At 37.3% G+C, this 17,995-nt stretch overlaps 1 protein-coding gene across 6 annotated transcripts in view; it reads left to right on the top strand.

Moving 5' to 3' along the window:
• Positions 1-17,995, top strand: part of Pfas (phosphoribosylformylglycinamidine synthase) — a 124,518-nt gene that overhangs the window by 461 nt on the left and 106,062 nt on the right. For 2 of the 6 annotated variants that reach the window (XM_081739139.1, XM_081739140.1), the window contains exon 2: positions 16,310-16,582. In XM_081739139.1, the coding sequence (XP_081595265.1) occupies positions 16,317-16,582 (266 nt within the window). In that variant the 5' untranslated portion in view covers positions 16,310-16,316. Of the gene's footprint in view, positions 1-9,232; positions 9,253-9,350; positions 9,370-10,132; positions 10,280-14,608; positions 14,665-16,309; positions 16,583-17,995 lie in introns of those variants that run through there. The other 4 variants (XM_081739138.1, XM_081739142.1, XM_081739141.1 and 1 more) reach the window with 4 other exon arrangements.

The following is a 17,995-nucleotide window of genomic DNA, read 5'->3' as shown; positions in this document are numbered from 1 at the left end:
TCAGAACAACACGCATCGAAAACAAGTGAGCTAACCATCAGGAAATCCTAAGCACATTTCATAATTACACAGTTGGTATCGTTTAGTATGCAAAGAAAGAGGGGAGATTCCTCGTGGCTATATAGTTAGCGTACGCGCCTTTGGCATGTGAGACCTGGGTTCTAATCCTGGTGGAAATTCATGTTGTTCGAATCCTACCTTAAGCTGTAAGTTCATGCCTCACACAGCCTCGGTGCTGAAAGGGACGCTAAACTCCAATTTTACCAATCAAGAAGACGTCAATAGGGTCATGGTGGTTCAGTGGTAGAGCGCTCACTCCTGATGCAAGGGGTCCCTGGTTCGATGTCAAGTCATGGGGTCTTGTGGTATCCCCGCTTTATCTGGTTTTCTCCTACATTCTCTTCCATCAATTAATTCATAATCATACATGTTTATTAATCATCAATCTGCTTTTTTTTTTTATCTTAGGACGTAAATTAAATTTCGTTTGATTTTTTCAATAGCCTACTTCTGTTCGGAATATCTATTCTCCATAAGACTTAAATATTACAATATACAATGACTTCCCTGCGATCTACAGATTAGTGCGCTTGGGTTCCTGGTAAACTTTATAGTTAAAAACTGAGGGAAGAAACCTTAGTACAGCTTCAGAAAACTGTATGCAAGCATTAGTCATTTGCGTCTCTAGTTAAGCTTCGTCCCCTTAGCTTGTAGTGAAATAATTTATTTTTTTAGCGGCGTGATTTCCTTCCAGATTCGGAACTACAAATAACAATTTACGGTAGGCATTCTTTCTTAATCTCCCTTACATCTTTAACATAACTCCACTATGCATTTACACAATTAACTATTGAACAAACATGAGTATACCAGCAATTGATTCATGCTCGCAGTTTAATTGTAAGGTGAATATTGAATCATTATGAAATCCAAATAAGCTGTTTTAGTAAGTTACAACACTGCTTCTATGATGTTATGGTAGCACAGTTGCAGAGTTTCAGATATTTAGTGCTATCCTTTCTTGATCAAGATTGCCAACAATACAGGAGTTCAGGGTGCCTTGTCAGAGATAAAAAAATCTAAGGAAGTGAGGTCAGGAGAACATGATGGTCGTCCACAGCAACACCTCTACCGATCTACAAGTTGGGAAGCTTCACATCCAAATATTCACGAACACAATTTGCATAATGCGGAGGGGCACCATCGTGTTAATAGAAGACAGAGAATGTCCCATATTCAGATAAGAGAGATGGCAAGATACCATTATCGATTGCTGTTAAGGTACCATTGAAAAATAAAGAACCATAACATGGGTCTCCCATATGCCACAGCACACCATCGGTTTTCCAGGTGCTTCACATCAACGACCAGAAGGATTTAGGATTTAGATTTCTGGGCTTTCGGCATCTATAGCCTTTTTAACCCATCACGTATGAGGGATGACGTCCCTCGGCGAGCACACTATCTAGGGAAGGGAAGGAAGGAAGCGGCCTGGGACCTATAAGTTAGGTACCACCCCGGTTTTCGCCTGGTGGGAATGAGGAAAACCCAGGAAACCTCATTCAGAGTGGCTGGCCTGAAAAAAGGGTTTTACACTTTTTCGACCGAGTGCCCCCACTTCGACCAGTAGCGAACATTCTGTTTGTTTATCTCACCAGAAACGTAACAACTGGCTTCATCAATGATAAAATGTCGTAGGCGAAACGAGGATTTTGGCGCTTTTACTTTGTTGCTCATTGCGCGAATTTCAAACGCTGAGCGGGGTCAGCTCCTAACAGGTGCCGATGCATTTGTACCTTGTAGAGGTGCACTTACGCGGGGACAAAACGCGCATAATGGATGGGTGACTAACACCACTTTTCTGGGACAAATGACGAGTGCTTCGATTCGGACTCCTTATAAATCCTGCCAGCACTGCTATTTACGTAATTTCGTCAGTCGCTGTGCATGGCCTGTCTGATTTTGGTTTGTTGGCCATGGATCGTGTTTCCTTGAATTTCTTGATCAACTTTCTTACTCTTGTATGGCTAATGGGTGTCCTCTCTGGGTGACTGTTGTTAAAATCATCATGAACGACCCTTGTGCTTTGCTCTCCTGACAACAAAGTAATTTCAATGCGTTCTGGCTGCGTCACAGGCATGTTAACTTACAAGGGACGTATGCGAACCGTGACAACTAGATATTTATGAAAATTGGTACCTTGACTAATTGTAGATCGCTAATCATCGTGGTGATAGTCACTTAGTGCGGAAATGCCTTGTTTACCCACCGCGTAAAATGCATATACCAAGCAGTGACCGCAACGGGTGAGGCAGTGCCGAATTACACACCAAAAACACCGGAGAAAGGCAAAAATGAAAAATATGTGCAGATACTGATATCTATGGGAGGGGAACACGTGACCAAGAACACGGCAGTATTGTCACACAAGCAGTGTTGCCATCGCAATACAAACTTGTAGTTTTTCAAATAGGATGTATACCATTTTTGGCATTAAAAAAATTGACAAAAAACGTGAAAGAAAATAAGCAAAAAGTGAGATATGAGTATTGCCAAATAAGGGAGATATGAGACTGTAAAGTTGAAAAATTATGGAATCCGTAGAGGGAAACGAACAAATGTACAACAACAAGACTGCAGAAGGAACAAATATACACTAGAGAGTAAACCGCAGCATGCACAGCATCCAGTAACTAACGGGCTTGATTTGTCACATCGAGACACCTATCATCGTCATTAATCTCTAACGCTACACCGTCGTTTTTGTGGTTTGGAATGCATACAGGATTTTATGCAGTGTTGCAACACCAAGATAGTTGGTTTTATAACTCTCAGGAACGGTTCGAGATATCGATTCTACACAAATGCCATTGAATTGCTGTGCTATAGGAAGACTGCTTTTCACATTTCCACATTATGTCACATGAGATTTCTTCTTTCTACGGCTACTGTAACATATACCTTCTTTTCGGAAGGGGGGGGATCCTGTATTAAACACGTTAGTCACTGGATTCTGTGCATGCTGTAGTTTACTCCCTACTGTATATTTGTTCCTTCTGCAGTCTTGTTGTTGTATATTTGTTTGTTTATCTGTATAGACCCCATGATTTCTCAGTTTTACAGTCTCTTATCTCCCTTATTTGCCGACACTGATAACCCGTCTTTTGCTTATTTTCTTTCACGTTTTTTGTCAATTGTTTTAATGCCAAAAAATGGTATACATTTTATTTGAAAAACTACAAGTTTGTGTTGGGATAGCAACACTGTGTGTGTGACAGTACTGTCGTGTTCTTGGTGACGTGTTCTTCTTCCGCAGGTATCAGATTACATACACACATTTTTTTTTTAATATTCTGCCCTTTTCTGGTGTTCTTGGGGAATTACTAGGCACAGCCTCACCCGGTCACTGCTTGGTATATGTATAATACGTAGCGTGTAAACAAGGCATTCCCGCACCGAGTGACTATCACAACGATTATTAGCGATTCACAATTGGTCAGGATACCAATTTTCATAAATATCTAGCTGTCACGGGTCGCATATGTCCCTTGTTAGTCACCTGAAACGATACCAAGTTTTAAATTTTTTTTTTAAAAAAGTCATAACTTCGTTAGGTAAGTGATAAAGCATAAATAAACACAACATTGAATTCCCGAGAAAATTTCAAAAATGAACAAAGTATTACAATATATAATTTCCATTTAAGAAAGTGAAATTGAATTCAAATGGTGTCAATCAACATCACATGTTCTAGAAGTTTCTCTCCCATCTATACTACTAACCTACAATGTTACCTTTGCATTTGCTTTAAACTCCTACCTTTTATTTGGGTGTGTCCACGTATATACAGGGTAAGTCAAAAGAAGTGTTACAAGCCAATATCTCGCGAACTATACACCAAATAAGAAAAAATGTTAAGATTCAATTTATAATACAGAGGAGACTAAAAATGGGTCAAACACGAGGTTCCCCCACCCCCCATTTTGGGGAGGGGGTGTACGTGAAATTTTCAAATGGGTGCATAGGTCGACTGATACCTCGTTCGAAAGAGCTTGGAAAATTGAACATTTTTTGTAGGAAACAATTTTTGATATGGGGCACCGTTTTCAAGATGGGCCCCAAAAATGGTCCTGTATGAAATAAAATTTCCAGTATTTATAAATCAGAAACGGTTGAGTAGAAATCGATGAAACAAAAAATGAAAAAGGAAAATGCCATAGGCAACGTGGAATGGTGATGCCGTGGTGTCCCTAAGGCCCCCATCATGGGGCCCTGGGACAAACTTGAAAATTTCAAATGGGAATATAGGTCGAGTGATACCTTGTTTGATAGATCGTGGAAACCCAATAGCTTAGTACAAAATTTGTTTTGATTTCGGGCAAGCCTGTTTCAAAATGGCCGCGAAAATGATTCCACGTTCAAATACAAAGCGCAGTGTTCAAATTGAGTGTTACAAGCTAATATCCCGCGAACTATGCATCAAATAAGAAAAGTGTTAAGAGTCAATGTACAATACAGACGACCTAAAATATGGGTGAAACATGGTCCCCCCGCCTCCCATTTTGGAGGAGGGGTGAAAGTAGAATTGCCAAATAGCAACATAAGGCGAGCGATATCTTCTTTGATAGATCGCGAAATGCTAAACAGCTTAGTACAAAAGTTTCGGCGGCCATTTTGAAACAGGCTTGCTCGAAATCAAAACAAATTTTGTACTAAGCTGTTTGGTTTTCCACGATATATTCCCATTTGAAATTTTCAAGTTGGTGCCGGGGCCCCATGATTTGGGGCACTGGGGACACCGCGATAACACCATTTCATGTTGCCTATGGCCTTTTACTTTTTATTTTTATTTTTATTTTATCCTTTTCTAGCCAACCGTTTCTGATTTCCCTAACAGCACAGGACGTGCTAGACATGTGCCATTCAGGTGTCCCAACTACTTTTTAGGCATCTGATACTTAGCATATATGATATTCGTGCGCTAAGTATGTACTTGAACTACCTACAGTTTTAGGTACTTGTTACACCTAATTGATATTTGCACTATATACCACAAATATAGCATATATATATACCTGGCTCAGTTTCGCACTCTAACAATGATTTGAGTTGACTTTGAGTTTCACGTCCCGTTCAGCAGCGAGGCTATATGAGACGTAGACCTACTGATTAACGTGGAATCCGAACCGTACGGTTCGTACGCTAACCGCTTAGCCACGAAGGAGCTCTCTAACAATGATTTGTTTTTATATCGTCACTTGGGACATATATCTGTCATACTCTAGGTACATCCTTTAGATACATACTATTTCAGATACTATAACAGCACAAGATGTGCTAGGCCTGCTACATTTAGGTGTTCTAAATTCATCTCCCACATTTGATGCATTTGTTGCTTCTTTTTCTAATCGATTGTGTACTAGAAGCAACAAATGCATCAAATTTATAAGATGACAATTGTCGCTGATCATTTGAAAGTGAATATGGAAGAACCATGAAATAAAGTAAATAGAAACTCATTTTGTTATAAAATTATATGGCGAGTAGATTTTTATCTGATCCCAAACGGTTATCGTCGAATATACGCGATTAAAGGAGCACTCTGGTTAGCCAAATTAAAAAAAAAAAAAAAAAACTCAACAATTTATCCCTCTACAAGCGACGTCCTCTTCATCGCCTCCATGCCCAAGTCGGTAGAGTACGAAGTTGATAATCCAGAGGTTGTTGGTTCGCGCCCATCCTAGAGTACATTTTTGTAAATCTTGTTTAAATATTTATTAGAGTAATTTAGATGAAGCAAAATTAGTGTTTTTCTTAAATTAACCACCTGACTTTGAAAAGAGCTATTATCAAACAAACTTCCCAGATATGCAAAATTTCTGCATTAGTAGTACTTCATTAACTGTGATTCGTATAAAGAATAATAAAGGATATAAAATCCGTACTTCAAATCAGACTTAGTAAACAATTTAGTTGTGTGAGTGAAATCTGAAATGGTTTTAGTTACCACAAATATGAGGACGTTGGCAAACTGATAGTGATCTTTATTGTGATAATGTTGAATGTGGTCTCTCCTGCTATTGGTAAGTAATTTATACTTTTTTTTTTTAATTTTCTGTTCAGCGTTGATAAAAGTTCATGTTGCTCTTACGTATATGAATAAAACGTATTTCCATTTGACTCGAAGTGCATATGTCATATTGACTTGTTAAATAACAAGAGAAAGAAAGAAATAATAGTTTTAAAAGGGGACTCTGGGAAAGGTTGTGCTACAAAAATTTTGAAGTAGTCTCTACAATCTTGGTGTACAATGTATATAAATTAATTTGATGTAACCCATTTTGTCATCTAATTTCATTTCGTATTTGTTGTCTTTCGTAGTTTTACAATAATAATAGTATCATCAAAATAAATAATATTTTCATGATTTACAGTAATAGAAAAGGAAAATGCTACTAAAAGGAAGCAGGTGAGTCATTTTAGATCATTTCAGATTTGGCTTGGGGGAGGGGAAGGCCCCCACCGACATGTGGGTTTCACGGGTTTTACTAGTATATTAGTAGACAGTTGAGTAAAGTATATTGTTTTTCAAAGTCAGGGAGGGGAAATTGCCCTCTGCCTCCTAAACGACGCCCCTGAAAGGAGGTCGTGACTTCTTTTTCGAAAATACGGGAGCACATTAAATGGTTAAATATCTTTCTCAATCCTCCAGACCACAATTACTTAGATTTTTATCTTTCTACTACTACTACTACTACTACTACTACTACTACTACTACTACTACTACTACTACTACTACTATACTACTACTACTACTACTACTACTGATAATAATAATAATAATAATCTCCTGGAATGTATACAACATATTAATCTTTATAGGGATTAAAGCTTGTGTAATCTGAATTCCAACAAGAGAAGAATCATATAATAGCAAGCTAATCTTTTTGACCCCCCTTCGAAATTTTCTACGGATGTCTCTGGTGACAAGTACAGACCTACACAGCATCCGAATACAAGGTGGTGTAACGAAATTAGGTAGCTCTGCGAATATCTTGGGAAGACCTTATCCAAGATAGATGCTAGTCAAAAAGTATAAAAGATCTTAATTCCGGAATGGATCAATAATTGTTGATAAGAATATACATACGTTTCAAATATAAATAACCGTTACTACTACACTCATATGATCCTAGTTCTCATTCTTGATATCTAAGCATTTGAGATTACAAAATAAAGCTTATACCTTGTTCTGAGAGATCATACGTTTAACCTTGTACCTGTAAGAATTTCTAAAACCAAAGATACTTGAACCACTGATTTTAGGTATTACAGGGTAAAATTTAGTGTCATATCTGGGTATAACAAACGGTTCAATAGCACCACTATATATATATATATATATATATATATATATATATATATATATATATATATATATATATATATATATATATATATATATATATATATATATATATATATATATATATATATATATATATATACAGCGTGTCTCAAAAGTCACTGATATTGATTTATTTGCCTTAATATATTATACGTAGGTTCAGTAGAGGTCCAAATTCAATATGAAGATAAATTATACCGGGATACCCAGGTGCGCCCGGTCCCCCAGGACGTACCTTGGCGTGCATACCTGCTTAAGGCAGTTCTTGATTGAAAAATAAAATGAAATCTGAGTTTTACGTCCCACGGTTATGCCGGTTGTTAGGCTAAAGGAGACGGTGATAATGAGAAATGAATGAAATGGTGGAATGAAGAAAGTGGGAGGAAACGGGAGAACCCCGAAAAAACCCACGCAAGCTCTTGATTGAAGTAATCATATTAAATCGCTATAATTTTACGATACAATAATCGACATAATTTTTTAGATTGCATTGGTCCAAGGCAGGTGGATGCCGTTACTAAATTATAGTCAGCCATTCCGTGTTTGACTCTTCTACAAGTATAGGATCGAGAAATGCTGCCAGAGCACCTATATCTTACAAATTTTGTAAGAAATATTTAAGTAGCGATTTAATATGGTTACTTCAATCAAGAGCTGCGGGGTACTTATGGTACAATTTGTACCATATTGGTGTTTCATGGTACATTGCGTTATAACTCTCCTATTTGAGCTTTTTCGTCCGTTTTTTTTTGTTTTGTTTTTCAAGTCCAGAGGCATTATAGAAGACCTTACGTATGGTTTCACACCTTCCTGCGACGAGACATAGGAGGTGGTGACGTCATAATTTTAAATATAAATTTTCTTTTATGTTTTCTTTTTCGCCTATGTTCATTATTTTTTGGTGGACTTATTTTTGCACGTAGAAGATTGAAATTTTGCACAAACATTCAGTCCACCGAGTAGTATTTACCAGATTTTTCAGATTTCTGCGTTAAAACAGGAGGGATCCAGAGGGGCAAAAAGTTGAAAAAGGGATATTTTACCAAAAAATCCCTTTCTTCGGGATTTTCCCGCCTTAGATACATGATGGAGACATGTGAATGGTACCGCCTGAAAGGCAGTTCTATTCTGAAGACAATGATGGGCGAAACATGACCCTAGGGTAAATAGGGAAGTGTCAGGGAATTTTTTATCAAAATATACTTCTGTATAGGGGAAGTTTTGGACATTTTCGGTATTTTTGCGGGTTTATTTTTGCACCTGCAAAATTGGAATTGTGCATAAACATTCAGCCCACCTAGTAGTATTTATCAAGTTTTTTCAGATCTCTGCGTTAAAACAGGGGGGGTCCAGGGGGGCTAAAAGTTGAAAAAGGGATATTTAGACACAAAAAATAACTTTTTTTGGAATTTTCCCGCCTTAGATACACGATAGAGACACGTGAATGGTACCGCCTGAAATGCAGTTCTATTCTGAAGAGAATGATTGGCGGATTATAGTCCTAGGGTAAATAGAGATGTCTCAGGATTTTTTTTTTTTACCTGAAATCATGGTGTTTGTTGGTAATTTGGGGCATTGTGGGGATTCTTGATAAAATTTCTCCCGCCCTTAGTATTCAAGATAGAAACTTGAAATCTGGCACACACATTCAGTATACCAAGTACTATTTATCAGATTTTTTGAGATCTCTACGTTCACACAGGGCCGTTCCAGAGGGGACCAAAGTGTGAAATTTTTTTCCTTCGAAATTTTCCCTTTGACATCACTTTTCCCTCTCCTGGTATATGGTATGAGCATGCAAGTGGTACCATTTGAAAGCCAGCTCCGTTGTGAAGAGAATGAGGTATGAATCATGATCCTAGGATAAATAGTGACGATGCAGTAGCTGCTTGACTGAAAGTCTAAAAAATACCCCAAAAACCCCGGATCCCGAAAGGGTTTAGCAGGTATGCACGCAAAGGTACGTCCTGGGGGACCGGTCGCACCTGGATATCCCGGTATAATTTATCTTCATATTGAATTTGGACCTCTACCGAACCTTACGTATAACATATTAAGGCAAATAGGATATAGTATACGTAAGACCGTCTGAGTTCCAGAAGAAGCTGGACGCTCATACTTTTAGGGATTATTCATTGAGTATCTACGAACTTAGAAAGGGGGTAACAAACCCACTTTCATTTACTTATCCACTGATACGAAAATAAGAAAGAACGTACCTATTTGCCCTTGTACTTTATATGCTATAGCGCATTACATTATATGCAACAAGGATTTTGGTCTGCATCATGATATAAATTTAAAAATATTTAACATTTTTCGAATCGAAATCAACAAAATTTATTCTAGAAAGTAAAAATAGAATGTTAAGCACATATAATGAAGACAACGCAGTGATTTAATTTGGTAACGTATAAATATATAATATGAAGTATCTTCGCGCACGGAAGACAGGGGGTTCTCATGTATACTATTACCGGTAAATAAATCGATATCAGTACATTATTATTATTATTATTATTATTATTATTATTATTATTATTATTATTATTATTATTATTATTATTATTATTATTATTACTTTCCAACGGTGTCTCATTCCGTAACCGTCTCCGAAAATATTTCGGTTTGCAATGAAACACAAATAATGGAACAAGTAACTTGAGTTTTTTTCCCGCAAAATTATTCTGAAAGAAGCCCCCACTGTCTTAAAGGATTGAATAAATTGGAAGATGAATTAGAAAGTACGGTCCTCTATGGTACGGAAGGAATAAAAAAATGAAATTGTAAAGGTTTCTTTTGAGTGGTAGAACATCTGAATCTCGAGTTCCGCATTGTGGTTCTGTGCGCCATTTCAATTGTTTTAATATGTAAGTTACAGTGTTCAAGTAAAATAATTTGGGCATATATTCCGAAGTTGGGCGTCCGCTTTCGCCACTGTTTTCTCGCTGTTATCTCCTTTCCACACTTCCAGCAATTTATTTTTAGGTTCATTAATCCGTGCTCTTTACAAACTTTTAAAAGATTTTGCTCGGTATCAACGTATTGCTTCACAAATGTTAAAACTGTTAGTTCATTGCCCTTGTACATTCGCCATGTTGATAACATAAATGCTCGTTTCTTTCCCACAATGCAACTGTTCGGTTACCTTGCGCCAAGTAGTTCCCTCCGCTCGCCGTATAGTTCCATGTTTATAACCGCTTATATATAACAAATAAACAGATTTTTCGAGACTCTTATATATTATCAAGCACAAAAACCATCAAATTATCCATATCTTTCCTGTAAATTTTAAAAGTTTTGCTGGAAACGGACGCCCAACTTTAGAACTTAACCCATAATTTGTTTCATACACCCTGAGTTTTTGAAAATGCACATATTTAACCTTACAATCAAATTTGATATGTAAATGGAATGTATATGCCAAGACACAATTAACTATTCTTTTTATTTGAAGTACAAGGGCAATTGTGAAAATCCACCTGTTCATTGCGAATGAAAAACAATTATAATGATCAGAATTACTTTGTGGTTGTACAATATATAAGTACTATCAATATAATAGTAGTACAATATATATAATTAATGAATGTAATAAGTAAACTATCGGGTACAACTCTGTGCAATTAATATTAATGCAGAATAAGAATAAGGGTTCACTTTTTCAAGACATGCTAGTAAAATTTTTAATGCACGAAGGAGGAGTAATGCTTAAGGATCGTAGGTTTAAATGCTGGAAAGAATGTCCACAAACATGAAACTTAACGTAACCTAAACTAAGCCTTAACATTTTGGATTTACTTGGTGGCACAAAGGCCAGCTTATTTATGTAGTATGTAATTCTACTGCAAAGCTAACTTGTAATGACCACCACGCACTGATTGGTGCATGTTTTATACACTATTCTTCCATTTCGTATACGCACTGTCGCTAACGTGACCGCTCCCTGGTTTGATTACCGGCCAAATAAGATTGTTGTGGACAACATCATGTCTGTGGGTTTTCTCGGGGTACTCTAATTTCTTTCCATCAATTGTTTCATAATCATCATTCACTTGCCTTAATCATCCGTCTCCCTTAGTCTAAAGGGTGGGATTTTAATTTAAAACATTTCATTTTCGGCCTATGTTTAGTAGAAGGGGTCCAGCTCTTTTTTTCTAAAACTGTTACAATTTTGGTAATTTCTGTTCACATTAGGTTAGGTTAGATTAGTTTAGTTTAGGTTATGGTATGTTAGTGTAGGGGTCCATTATTGTTTTCCAAAAAATGATAGAATTTCGCTTATTTCTACTAATATTAGGTTTGTTTAGGTTAGTTCAGGTTAGCTAAGATTAGATTTGGTTACGTTATGTTACGTCTAAGTACTTGCATCATCCATTTCTCGTGTAAATTTTGTGTTTTTTTTACGTGCTTCTTGACCCCTTCTGCTAAACATACTCCTCATTTTCTAACGTGCTCTCTCCTCGAGCAGAAAGCCCAGCTATGTAGTGGAATAAATACCAAGCTTACACGCAGGTTGATGCGTGTTGTTCGTACTCGTTTTGCTTTACGCGTGTACCCATTGCTCGCTAACGGTGGTAATATATTATGTTTTGTAGCATATAAGTTCGCAGGTATTTAGTGAGCAAACGCCAAGATAATATGAGGCTAGAAAACATTAATATACTATTTCTAGGAAGAAACTTGATATTAATGTCAATAATATTAGGCATTATTGCTAATCTCTACTATAAGGTTCATTATTCGGAATCAAAATCTTAACCTGGCACCTCGGACTGTTGTTCATATTTCGAATTTAACTTCCGCTATATGTTTCGAACACCCAAGTCCAAGATGCAAGGTAAGATTAAGATTCCTTATTCTTAATCTGCAAGGAGCTCCTTCGTGGCTAAGCGGTTATCGTACGCGCCTTTGGCGCGGAATACCCGGGTTCGATTCCCTGCGGGAGCTCATGTGGTTCGGATTCCACGTGAATCAGTAGATCCCGTTTCATATAGCCTCGCTGCTGGAAAGGATGTTAAATTCAAACTCAACTCAGCTCTTAATCTGTATTTCTTTTTATGGAAACTCTTAATTTTAATATATGAAAAACACATTTTAATCAGGAGTCGAACCCTAGTCTCCACATTACGATGCCTGAGTGTAGCTACTACGCGACACTCATTTTGTTTTTGAGGTCGGTGCTCAGCTACTTCGATCACATGGAATCTACCACAACCTGTCGTGCTTCGACAGAGGAATGTCTACACTTCAAAATATTTCTGGGAAATGAATTATATATATATTTCGTTCGTTCTTCTCATATACATTTTCAGAATCTCAAAGGCTTAGTCCCTTTCAACCGGAACCACAAAACAGGACCCGAATAACATCAACAAACAACATATTCACGCAGCTATGTTTGTTAGATCCTGAGCTATTATATTTTCATATAGAGTGCAGTCTTAAAGCAGAAGAATCTCGGAAGCTGTGTACATGTGGTATTTTCCCAAACTTTGATCGCCTCTAACTCCAAACCTATTTGGTCTAAGGAGAGAAAAAAAAACCTTCACGTTTGTACTACTAAAAAGTGGTGGAAGTTTCATGAAAATCTAGGATGTTTTAACGTGGAATGATTCTTTACGAAACTCCCGCGACACCACGACTCATTTATATCGTTGTTTTAAAATAATAATATAAGTTATAAGAGTGTAAAGTCTATTAGTTTCTTTTCTTTCTTAAAAGTAATGACTCTAGGCAGTACTGACAAGGAAAGAACATGAACCTGTCATCCGGACATCCGAATCAAACCTAGTCCATTCGATAAACGTAACAAAGATAAAGGGGTTGGACAAAAAAATCTAAAACGTTTGCAAAAGTGTGAAAATCATACCCAGTGTGGTGTCTGGCCTCCTTTTGCGTCCAAAAGAGCTTGGATCCGACGTGGAATGGACGTATACAGCTCCTGAATCGTGGTATGTGGAATTTTGTACCAATGTTCCTCCAAAACATGCTCCAGTTCCTTAAGGGATGCTGGTGGAGGGTAATGAGACCCAACACGCCATTCTAACTCAGACCACAATGGCTCAATGATGTTCAGATCTGGTGATTGTGAGACCCAGGGGAGGTGTGATAGCTACTGGTCATGCTCCTCAAACCATGATTTCACCGTTTTTGCATCGTAACAGGGTGCCAAATAATCTCGGTAGATGCCATCACCATCAGAGAACAATATTTGGGCCATGGGTAAACCTGGTCCCCCAAAATGGCTCATACGCCTTAGCATTCATCAGTCCATGCAGGGCTATGATAGGACCTGCAGAAAACCACGATATCACTGCCCATACTGTAACAGAACCATCTCCATGCTTTACAGTTGGGAGCACACAGTCTGTATCATAGGCCTGCGACGGTGTTCTCCATACGTAAACTACCGGTGTCCTCTTCGTATTTACTGCTGTGACCAGGGGTTTGGCGATAGCGGCCCTGCCATGAATTTTCATTTTATGAAGTTCCTGTCGCACTGTTTTCGATGAAACCGGATTCTGTAGGCCGGAATTGAGTTCAGACGTAATTTTCATTGCAGTGGTCGTCTTATTAGCTGCTACAATCCGTTCTAATGCCCTCCGGTCCCTATCTGACAGGATTGTCTTTCGACCACTGTTGTGCTTGCCCATGAATTGTGTATGCCCTTGTGACATTGGACACAGTGCCTTTTGTTACCCCCACAATGTTTGCCACTGAAGCTCCAACCAGACGGGAACAAACGATCATGCCTCTTTGGAAGTCTGTCAGGTCGCCCATTTTACCACACCACTTTCACATCACGACAGGCACAGGTGAACTGGTTTCTGCTGACGGAAGAGGAAGGTCCACATGACACATTGAAAACAAAAAACGATCGGCAACCGCAACACATGTTGTACAGTGGAGGGACAAACTTACGTGTCCTGTATGAAGTGTTTTTAGAATTTTTTTTTTTTTTTTTTTTTGTATATCCCCTGTATGTTCGTGCACAAAAAATTAGGTGCCATGTACAACGGAGTAAGTCCCTGGGACCCATTAACCCTGTTAGTATAGAGAAAATCATAGACTCGCAGTAAAATAGCTATTGCATCAACACTGTCCATTGGAAAGTCATGGTTTATGGTTCATTCTCTTCAGCATGAAACAAGCTTTCTAGAGGTGCTATGTATTGGGGCCCATAATGTACTTGAAGAGGGAAAATTGGGAGAATGTTGGGAATCAATTTTGGACCCCTCTGGAGTGGCCCTGGGTAAAAGCACACAATCCAAAAGTATCTCAAAAAATGCTATAAGGGATAAGGAATGAGTGTACCAAGTTTTGTATTGATAGACGGGATAGATATGAGAGAAAAGCTTGTATACCAATACACGATTTCAATTGATTGAATTTGAATCATCTTCTCATGCGCCTACGTAATTTTAAATTTATTCCACTTTCGTGGAGGCATTTCATGAAGTGTTCTTTCATAATTTTGCATTCCGATTTGATTGAAATACCCTCGAAGGTTAAAATTAACGATTTGGTGTCTGGTAATCTACACAGTCATTCAACCAACTCTCGTTTGCCTATTGAGAAAGTCACCCATAATCATAGCAAATGCATAAATGTGTAGTACTGTCATACAGTACACGATTTGCGGCTTACCCTCTTTTTAATGTCATTAAACTTCCATTGGTGTAATATGTAAAAAAAAAAAAAAAAAAAAAAAAAAAAAGTTATTACTGTTTCCAAATTGTAATAATTACTGTCTTTGTACTATATAATGTCTCGGATAAACTTGTCGCCTTCTTTTTGGTACACTTCTTTTCACAAAAATCTAGAAACCCTTTCAGAAACTAAGTCTAAAAAGTGAGTGTAGATCCGTCACAATTCCCGCAGATCTGTACAGAGAGAATTGCATTTTCACTCCGCTCTTTTTGTAGGTACTAACTACAAGGCTACACCTTTATACATTTTCCTATTTCAGCTTATAATACAATACAGCCTTTCTAGAACCTTTCTAGATTAAACGCTCCATAAACTTGAAAATATCTCTGGCCACAGAGAAGATATTTCCTTCTACGGCCCGCCCATCTTCGGATGGGAGTGAAACTTGTTAAAAAAAAAAAAAAGAAACGTACATGTGCCTGCGGTAGCCGAGCGTGATGAGGAACTGAGTCTTTGTGAAGAACTTGTGGAACTTTGTTTTTAATTATTGTGAATTTTAATTATTTCATCATTTTTTCGTATTTAAAAAATAAAAAAGTACCTCAGACCGAGTTTCGAACCCTCAATCTTCAAGTTTCATAAATTCTTTACGAAGACTCACTGCCTCATCACGTTTCGCTACCGTCAGTACAAGTATTTCTTGCAGCTAGTGTCTAGAGAACGGAGGGAAAATGCATTCCCTCTGTACAGATCTGTGGGAATTGTGATGGATCTAGGCTTACTTATTTGGACTCAGTCTTTGAACCAAGGATCTTATAAAATAGAGGATCTGCTCTTACAACAAAATCTTGAAGCCATACGTCACAGTTTCGCCACCCCTACTCTGCCCACTCCGCCCAATAAGATCGCAATGTTTTGACCCAACAATCATGGCGGAAACGAAAGTAGCCAATCAGACTATGCCAGATACGAGAGTAGCCAATCAGACGTGCCGATGCTCGGTTGTTTTTTGGCTTCATCGATTTAATAGGATGAAGATACATATGGGGAGATCCTCTATTTATAACATCCTTGCTTTGAACAAGTTTCTAGTTTTCTTTGAACATGAGTGTACCTAAATTCCGAAGCAGTATAGTACTTAATTTGATGTAGTAAGTAACTATTATTTTTCACAAATTATTTAAATATGCGTGAAATTATATCTTTTAGTAAACATTCAAAAGTGACGTACTTGTTTATTATTTCAGACGGGAAATGGCAATTCTAAGGTTTTACAAGAAACCCGGCCTCAGTGCAGGAGCTACAAGTGTGAAACTCAATCAGTTGCAGCAGATTGTACCAGCGTTAGTTGATTTAGAAACCGAGAGCTGCTTTAATGTTGAAGTAAGCAAAGACCTAACAACCAATGAGGAGAAACAACTGCATTGGATTTTAGGATCTCCTTTCCATTCTGAGAATCTGACAGCTGCCCCTCATTTAGTCGAAGACAATAATTCACTGCTTGTAGAAATTGGACCAAGGTATATCTATTTTTCATTTAATTTTCTTTCGTTTTCTTTATTTTCTTTCGTTCTTTCTGTCTGTCTTTTATTTTCTTTTTCTATTTCCTTTTCTTTTTTGCTTGCCTTTTATACTTTTCCTTTTTCTTTATTATTTTTTTCTATATGTGTATTTTTCCTCTTTATTTCTTAATTCCTTCTACTTTCTTTTCTTTTTCGTTATTTCTTTATTCCTTTTTTCTTTCTTTATTTATTTTTTCTTTTTTGTTTCTTTTCCTTGTTTTTATTTATTTTTCTTTTACGTTTTCTTTAATACTTGCTTGATTTTCTTTCTTTTTCATTAAGTTGATTATTCATGTTTTATACAGTGGAGTTCCGATTATCCGAGTTTCGATTAACCGAAGTTCTGTGTTATCCGAACTTACTTGAAACAAACAAACAAAAAAGCTTCTTTTAAAACTTAGTCTGGTTATAACGGATAAGCAGTTTGCACGCCTTTGTTTCAACAACAAAGCGAAAGTGAAGCTGGCGGCGTAAAGATAACGACCGACGTTGCCGCATTTTGTTTCTTCCGTGTGACTTTTGAAACACTTATTGAAAGATCTAGAAAATAATAGTAAAGTTTTCGAAAGTCTAAAATAAGTGAATCTAAGAGATGTCATTGTGGCAGGATGTTGGGACAATGTGAAAAAAATCTATCGTCCTGAAATCATATTTCGCCAAATAATGATAGCACAAGAATGGCACAAACTCAAGAATCTTCAAATGGTGTAGAATTAGTAAATCTCATAAACAGACTGCAGGTTACAGAGGCAGTAACAAATGAAGACATGAGTGATTGGATGCGAGATGATGGACAATAAGAACTGTCTGATCATTATAAATTTGGTCCCACAAGTTCGGGTGACGAAGATGACAATAAAATGGTAAATGTTGAAAGAATCACTCACACGAATGATTTGATCGCAATCGAGAAGGTACTGCTCTGCGTTGAACAGCAAGACGACACGGCATCAGCTGACATTATGGTGTTACGACGTCTGCGCAATATAGAGGCCAAGAAACAAGGCAGCTTAATGAAGCAAAAGATAATGAAAGACTTCTTTTAAAAATGATCTGTGTATGCTAAACAGTGCCTTAATGTATTGTGTTTTACTTATGTACATATGTATGTACTGTAGTGTATGTCCAATAATAATAATAATAGATGTATTAATAATAAATAATCTAATAAAGAGAAATAATCAATAAAAACAATAATAAATACTGTACAAAATTTTCTATGTATCCACTTGCTTATCCAAGTTAGATCCGGTCCACATTAGCTCGGATAATCGGTACTCTACTGTATTTGTTTCTTCCTGTATTTTTTTTTCTTTATTTCTTCGTTCCTTTTTTTTTCTTTGTTTGTTAAGACAGTTGAATACTTGTGTC

Source organism: Thermobia domestica, chromosome 14 (assembly GCF_964235325.1).
Source record: "Thermobia domestica chromosome 14, izTheDome1.hap1.1, whole genome shotgun sequence".
NCBI lineage: Eukaryota > Metazoa > Arthropoda > Insecta > Zygentoma > Lepismatidae > Thermobia > Thermobia domestica.
The sequence above is the reverse complement of the archived record's forward strand: the minus strand, read 5'-3'. Positions and strand labels throughout refer to the sequence as shown.